We start from the raw sequence: 7,157 nt of genomic DNA, 5'->3' as shown, positions 1-7,157 counted from the left end.
GCACCAGACCCCATTACAGATGGTTGTGAGCCACCATGTGATTGCTGGGAATTGAACTCAGGACCTTTGGAAGAGCAGGCAATGCTCTTAACCGCTGAGCCATCTCTCCAGCCCCTGGATTTTACTTTTTTAAAACAAGTTACTTTATGGAACCAGAAAGATGGCTCAGCAGCTCAGAGCACTTCCTGTCTTTGCAAAAGACATGGGTTCCTAGCACATACAGACAGTTTACAACCATCTGGAACTCTAGCTCCAAGAGATAAGATGCCCTCTCCCATCCTCCTGCGGCCCCTGTACTCACTGTGGTCCACATCCGTGCACGCAGGCAAACTGTTCTACACACAAAATGAAAATAGAGAAATAATTTTTAAAATGTACTTTTCATCATTTTTAATGATATGCATGTGTGTGCATCTATGTAGGTGGGTGTGTTTATATATGATGCATGAGAAGGCCAGAGTCAGAGACATCAGGTGCTGGCGCTAGGCAATCGGTTGTCAGATGCCTGACCTCAGTGCTCGGAACAAACAGCGGGTCCTCTGGAAAAGCAATCTATTCAGACACACACCCCCACCCACCCCCCACCCCCGTTTTTAAGACAGCGTCTTACTGTTGCTGAGGTTGGTCTGGGAATTATTATGCAACCCCAGCTGACCTCCAATTTGCAGCAACTTCCTGCCTCAGCCTCCGAAGTACTGGTTGTCTGCTTCAAATCAAACACTGATCTATCTCCTAAGATTAAGGATACTGGGAACCTTTCACAATCCTTCCAGGCCCTGCCCTGTGAAGGATTCATCTCAGAGATGGAGTTTAGATTCACTGCAACGCAGTAGCGAGACGCTCAGTGCTGAGTCACAAACTGAGTCAGTGATATTTTGAAAGTCCTTTTTGGCTGATGGCCTCACACTGAGTCTGGTTTCGTGCAATTATCCCAAGTCTCATTTAAACCCTGCTGTTTAACTCTTCCAGCGGGGACCCAGCAGGACTAGCTAGTCGCACTAGAGAGGGAAGCAGCGCCATCACGAGGTAACTGCTGCTGGCGGCAGGTGCTGGGCGGGGAAGAGGGAGGGGAGCGGATCGCTTTCCCCTGAAGTTCACACAGTCCGACTCGCGTGAGTTGATTAAAGTGTATTTTACTCGGACTCTTCCAGTCCACCCTAGAAGGGGACTGAGTCTATCACACCCAAGTGTATGGGCGAACCACTCAGGTTAGTTCGCGATAAGAAGGCGGCTCATTAAGTGACTTTTAAATGTTGCACACACCAAATCATCACGTTTAAGTCACATTTCTTCGATTGAGATTGCTTAAAGTGAGGGGGTGGGCGTGAAAGACGCCTACAGAAGTTTAAGGTTTTGTAAATAACGTAGCAAGCCTGGCCGATAGTAAAAAAAAAAAAAAAGACTACGAGTTCCAAAATGCATTCATTACTCAACTCAAGGCGAGGTCGCGGTTGTGGGACCATTGCCTGCTGGGAATTGTAGTCGGCCGGCTTGTTTGTGATGCAGGTGCAACTTGGGGGGGGAGGGGGAGCGGGAGTAAACTCTCGCCACGTGACATTGGAGATCAGGCGGTGGCTCTGCCTACGCGCAGGAGCTGTGATTGGCTGACTGTAATACCAACGACGCCACTAGAGGCGGGCCAAAGGCCCGCGCAGGCGCAGAGCGTTGCGAGTCTCGGGACCCCAGTGGGAGAGACTATGGCGCTCAACAAGAATCACTCAGAGGGTGGCGGAGTGATCGTCAACAACACTGAGAGGTGAAAACCCGGCGGAAGGATCCTGGAGACTCGAAGGGCGGGTGTCGGCCACCGTGTGCGGTGGGCGGTGGGATGTGGTGGGAAGGGAAGGAAATTGATGGAGCGCGGGGGGAAGGGGTGGCAACGGCCGGAGGCGGGGCTGGAGGACCGGAGTGTTGCTGATCAGCTGGGGTGCTGATCAGCTGGGGTGCTGGGTGGGGGTGGGGCAGCAGGATGGTGTCAGGGTTTGGGGCCATGAGTGAGGCCGACGGGTGGTTTCTTGAGCCCCTTCCCAAGTGGAGTCTTAAAAACCATTGCGCTTTATTGGACATTTACTAAGTTGCTACTACGCAGCAGCCACTGCGTCTGTTCAGCCTTAGATAGTACTTAATCTTGTGCCGCAGACACTACGATGCTCATTTTCCGGGTAGGACAGGTGAGGCCCAGAGAGGGTAAATAACTTGTCTTAGCACTGTGAGGAACTGAAGGCAAGTATCTTGACCCCACAATCAATAGGCCTAGCTACTCCTCTCCGATCTTCTCGTGTATTCCAGAACTTCTCAGACTCCAAGAGAAAGGCTGAGGCCCTAGAGGTGGAACTAAGTGGCTGTCAGCTGCTCAACCCAGTGCCTGGCACCAGCGGCACTTCACCATTGTGAAGGCTTGTCTCTTACCTGGATCTCTTGAATTTCTTATGGCCTAAGTCGGTTCGCAGAGCAGAGGTCTCTAACTTCAGGATTTTTTTTCTCTACTCTCCCCCACACAATCCACTCTTTCTCTCCAACTTTTGGGCCCTGTTCACAGCTTCTCTTTCCCCTTTCTTCTTTGGACATTGGAAATCAGACTCTCCGGACTTGAGCTGTATACAGGCTTGAATTTTCTCTTGAAGGCCAAGGGAGGCGTGGTGGAGGGCAAAGCCGACACCCAGCTTGGGACCTGTCACTTGGGAGTGTTTGATGAGTCAAAGGAGAAGGTGCAGGGTGACACAAACTGGATATGCTGATTTTGTCCCCCTAGTTCTTGGCAGGTTCTGGCCAGCTCGGCATGTATCTGGAAATCACTTCTCTATCCAGAGCTGGCCTCTTTCATTGTGTTGGTTCTATTATGTCCTGTGTTGCCACTGCACCAAGAAAGGATATTTGGGATAAGGAAGAGACAGATGAGTGAAACCATGTGAACTTGGAGCTTTTTTCATGCAATCTGAGGACCCTGGTTCTCTGGTGAACTTCATCCAGTGCCTCGGTTGGGCTAAGTACTTTGTTGCCATGCGATGACCAACTCCTGCACTACCACTTTCTCTGGTCTTTGAGCCATTGTTTCATTTCAGGTTGGCTTTGAACTTGAGGCAACCCTACTTCAGGCCTTTGAGTGCAGGGCGTTCAGGCATGCACCACTACCACCAGAGCTATTTGGTTTCATCATCTGAGAGTGGTTTTCCTTCTCTTAAATTGGGTCTTTTCTAGAAGGTATCTACCCGCACCTCCCTACATTCCCCCCCCCCGGGGGGGGGAGGGGTTCAGCACCTGACTCAGCTCACTGCTACCAAATAGGATTCTGGGAAGAATTTCAACCTCACTTCTAAAACAGATGTGTCAGTAATAATTGAAATTTAAGTGCAGTTCTCAAACTTTGATATTTAAACTAGTGAACATTAATCTTTAATTTACAAACCACTGTTGGAGATAAACACTGTCAACGTCAACTCTTCCCCAAGAATTAAATACTTGTGTGTGTACATACACACACACCTGTTTCAAGGGCTTTATGTACAGACATTTTCTGCAGCTCCAGCTGAAGCTTGGATTAATGGGCTGGGGAGATGGTTCAGCAGTTGAATACATTCTCACCACTCCCCTGGCGTCAGTGGCCCTCGCCTTTAATCCCAGAAGCTGTGAGTTCAAGGTCATCCTTTCTGTCACACAGAAAAAAACCTGTCTCAAAAAACCACACACACATGCAAAAAAATATGCTTTCTCGGAGGACCTGTTTGTTTCTCAGCATCCATGTCAGGCAGCTCACAACCATCTGTAACTCCAGCTTCAGAGGAGCCAATGCAAGGGTAGAGTCGTTTTTTGACTTTGTTTATTGTCGGGGGGGGGGCACTGGGGAAGAACCCAGAGCCATGACCATGCTAGGCAAATACTAGTGAGCTACATCTCCAAATCCCATTAGACTCACGTTTATATATTAGGGATTTGTTTGTTTGTTTTGTTGTTGTTGCTTTGGTATTTTTGAGACAGGGTTTCTCTGTGTAGCTCTGGCTGTCCTGGCACTTTCTGTAGACTAGGCTGGCCTCGAGCTCACAGAGATCCGCCTGCCTCTGCCTCTTGAGTGCTGGGATTAAAGGCGTGCACCACCACCCAGTTATATTAATTTGGTTTTTTTTTTTAAAGATATTTAGTTAGTTAGTTACTTAGTTTACAGTGTTCTGTCTGCATGTATGCCTGCAGGCCAGAAGAGAGCACCAGATCTCATTACAGATGGTTGTGAGCCACCATGGGGTTGCTGGGAATTGAACTCAGGACCTCTGGAAGAGCAGTCAGTGCTCTTAACCTCTGAGCCATCTCTCCAGCCCTATATTAGTTTTTTTTTTAAAGCCACAACAGTCAGAGAGCTGCAGCTGTGACTCACGTGGCAGTGTTTCCCGAACCTGCACAAAGCCCTGGGTTCCATCCCTCACACCTCACGAAACCAGCGTCCTGGTAGAAGCCTGTAATCCTGGCACTTGAGAGGTGGAAGCAGGAGGAATTTAGTAAGCTTGAGGCCAGCCTGAGCTTTATGAAATGCGGCTCCCAAACCACCACCCCACAGCTTGAACCAAAGAGAAGGCCAGGTGTTCTAATCCAGTCGGAGATGAAGATGGTTCTCTCCTCTGGGGGCTCCGTGGAGGCTGTAGGCCCAACCTGCTCCTCTCTGCTGCTGCACTGAGGGTTCCCTGAAGCTCTGCTGCTTGTGAGGGACGAAGCCCGAGTCCAGACTATCACCAGGGCTTTGTCTTCTTGTCACAGCATCCTGATGACCTATGACCATGTGGAGCTCACATTCAATGACATGAAGAACGTGCCAGAGGCCTTCAAAGGGACCAAGAAAGGCACCGTCTACCTAACCCCGTACCGGGTGAGTTGTGCAGCAGGTTAGAGCCTCTGCTTTCCAGTGTCTCGTGTGTCTCTCCTTCATCCTTGGGACACCAGTGGCCTCCGAACCCTGGGGGAAACTATTGCTTTGCTCTGCCTGTTCCTCTGTCACATGACCCTGGACCAGGCCCTTTGCGTTGCTTTCCTGACCTGGGCCACGCAGATTCCACAAAAGTCTCTCTGAGGTCGGAGACAGCTGCAGCGATGGCTTGCCTGGAGAAGCCCTCGAGGCTCATGTGCACAGTCAGAGCGATGGCTGTGGTAAACAGGATACAGTAGCAGGGCCACAGCCTCCAGGTTGGGCACAAAGCCCAGCAGAACCCTACAGCGTGAACGATGCCAGGCTGCAGAATCGGCCTCGCCTGAGAATGAGCCGTGTGGGCTCTGAGTAATACAAAAGAGTAGTTGAGAAAGGGGCGTCCGCTGGCTGTGGCTTCCCACCAGCGAGGGGTCACGACGGCTAAGAGCGCAGGGCTGCAGGGTGTGAACCGCCCCTCTGGAGGCTCTCATCTGCCCTTAGGTTGAGTGTCTGGTGGTTTGGAAACCCAGGGGTTGACCCACGTGATGGAAAGGACCTCTGTGTGTGCACACCCCCACACACGCCTGTGTCATAGATGTGATTGAGAGAAGAGAGACTGAGGGGGTTTCCAGATGTGGCCAGGAGAGTTCTGTGGCTGTTAGGCAAAGTGAGACCTGTAGGAAGTCACGGTGATCTCTTCTCCTGGACCCTGTGCTACACTTCGTCCCTGCCGGGCACCTAGCATAGCAGGCCCCTCCATGGATACACCACACCGGCCACCCCCTTAGTCTCTGAGATGCTGATGGTGTTCCCTCACCCTCTGCAGCCTGCAGGTCCCTCCTGTGAACACCTGAGACCGTGTCTTCAGGCTGAACCTGGGCCTTTTACTTTATAGCACCCGGGAGGAGCATGTGGCTGGGCTCCGCTGCCTGCACTGGCGCTAGGAACAGACCCAGCACACGGAAAACGGGTGGGAAGCAAGGGCTAAGCTAAGGTTCTAGCACTGACGGCCTGGTTGCCTCTCTTCAGGTCATCTTTCTGTCTAAGGGGAAGGATGCCATGCAGTCCTTTATGATGCCCTTCTATCTGATGAAGGACTGTGAGATCAAGCAGCCGGTGTTTGGTGCCAACTTTATTAAGGGGACAGTGAAGGCTGAAGCAGGAGGTAGGTGACAAGGGACCTCAGGGACATGACTGGCTCTTTATGAGGTGTTCTGGACATCTCCGACTGCCTCCTGGAGAGCCCCTTTCAGACTCGTTGTCCAAGCCTCCCCCTTCCCAGCCGTGAATTAATTTCAGATACCTGGGCTAATGGCTCAGCGGCACACGCCTAGCAGAAAAATTAAAACTAAATGTGCAGTGTTCATTCCTCCCTCTCTCCCCCCGGGAAGGCCCAGGTTTTAGCTTTGGGAGAAGCTATGTCCCATCCTGGGAGGAGCCTTCCATGAGAGCCAGGCTGGCAGGTCCCCGTTTTGTGGCCGACTCCCAGACTCCAGGGTAGTCTGTGTCAGCCTCAGCCCCCTACACCCTGCCAGGCTGCCTCTTCCCAGGAGAGTTCTACCCTGAACCTCCATGTCAGTTACCAGGAGAGCTGCCAAGGCTTTGCTGGTGGTCAGGAGAAGCCTTCCTCCCCTCCCCCTTGTCATTGGCTTGGCAATCAGGCATGTAGCCTTCCTTGGTCCTGGCAGTGTACTTGGCTGTGGGTGGGGGAAAGCCCTGTGGGTGGGGGAAAGCTCCTCCACAAGCAGGAGCCAGGCCAGCCTGCAGCACCAGGTGTTTTGTGGGCTACAGGCAGAAGCCCTGCCCCTTCCTGACAGCCTTCCTCCCTCCTCCGTGTTGGATGAGCGCCAGAAGAGGACAAAGAGCCTTCTCTCTGAACGGAACCTGTTTTCTCTCTCCTCTCTGTTCCTTCACCGTCCGTGTCCCTTCTCAGGTGGCTGGGAAGGCGCGGCTTCCTACAAGTTGACCTTCACAGCAGGGGGCGCCATTGAGTTTGGGCAGCGGATGCTCCAGGTGGCATCTCAAGGTATCCTAGCTCTTACAAACTGCAGACTAAGGACACACCTGACATCTAACACGTGGGTTTCTTGTTTGTCTTTTTTTTTGTTTGTTTGTTTGTTTGTTTTTTGTTTTTCTTTTTGATAGTAAGCACCAGGAGGTAACTGTCTGGGCCCAACTGACAGGACTGGGAACTGGGAAAGAAACCTGTAATTATCGTCTGTGGGTTTCCTCTGCCCATAACAGGCGTACAACATTTTGACAGAAATGT

General features: G+C 51.5%; 1 protein-coding gene across 5 annotated transcripts in view; it reads left to right on the top strand.

The window, feature by feature from the left end:
* Window positions 1–1,648: 1,648 nt before the first annotated feature.
* The window catches only part of Wbp2 (WW domain binding protein 2), an 8,576-nt gene continuing 3,067 nt past the window's right edge, over window positions 1,649–7,157 (top strand). For 4 of the 5 annotated variants that reach the window (XM_005350755.2, XM_026780744.1, XM_005350753.2 and 1 more), the window contains exons 1-4: window positions 1,649–1,756; window positions 4,744–4,852; window positions 5,918–6,053; window positions 6,822–6,914. In XM_005350755.2, coding sequence (XP_005350812.1) covers window positions 1,698–1,756; window positions 4,744–4,852; window positions 5,918–6,053; window positions 6,822–6,914 — 397 coding nt within the window. In that variant the 5' untranslated portion in view covers window positions 1,649–1,697. Of the gene's footprint in view, window positions 1,757–2,130; window positions 2,458–4,743; window positions 4,853–5,917; window positions 6,054–6,821; window positions 6,915–7,157 lie in introns of those variants that run through there. The other variant, XM_026780742.1, reaches the window with a different exon arrangement.

Source organism: Microtus ochrogaster, chromosome 7 (assembly GCF_000317375.1).
Source record: "Microtus ochrogaster isolate Prairie Vole_2 chromosome 7, MicOch1.0, whole genome shotgun sequence".
Classification (NCBI taxonomy): Eukaryota; Metazoa; Chordata; class Mammalia; order Rodentia; family Cricetidae; genus Microtus; species Microtus ochrogaster.
This window is presented reverse-complemented; position numbering and strand designations above follow the sequence as displayed.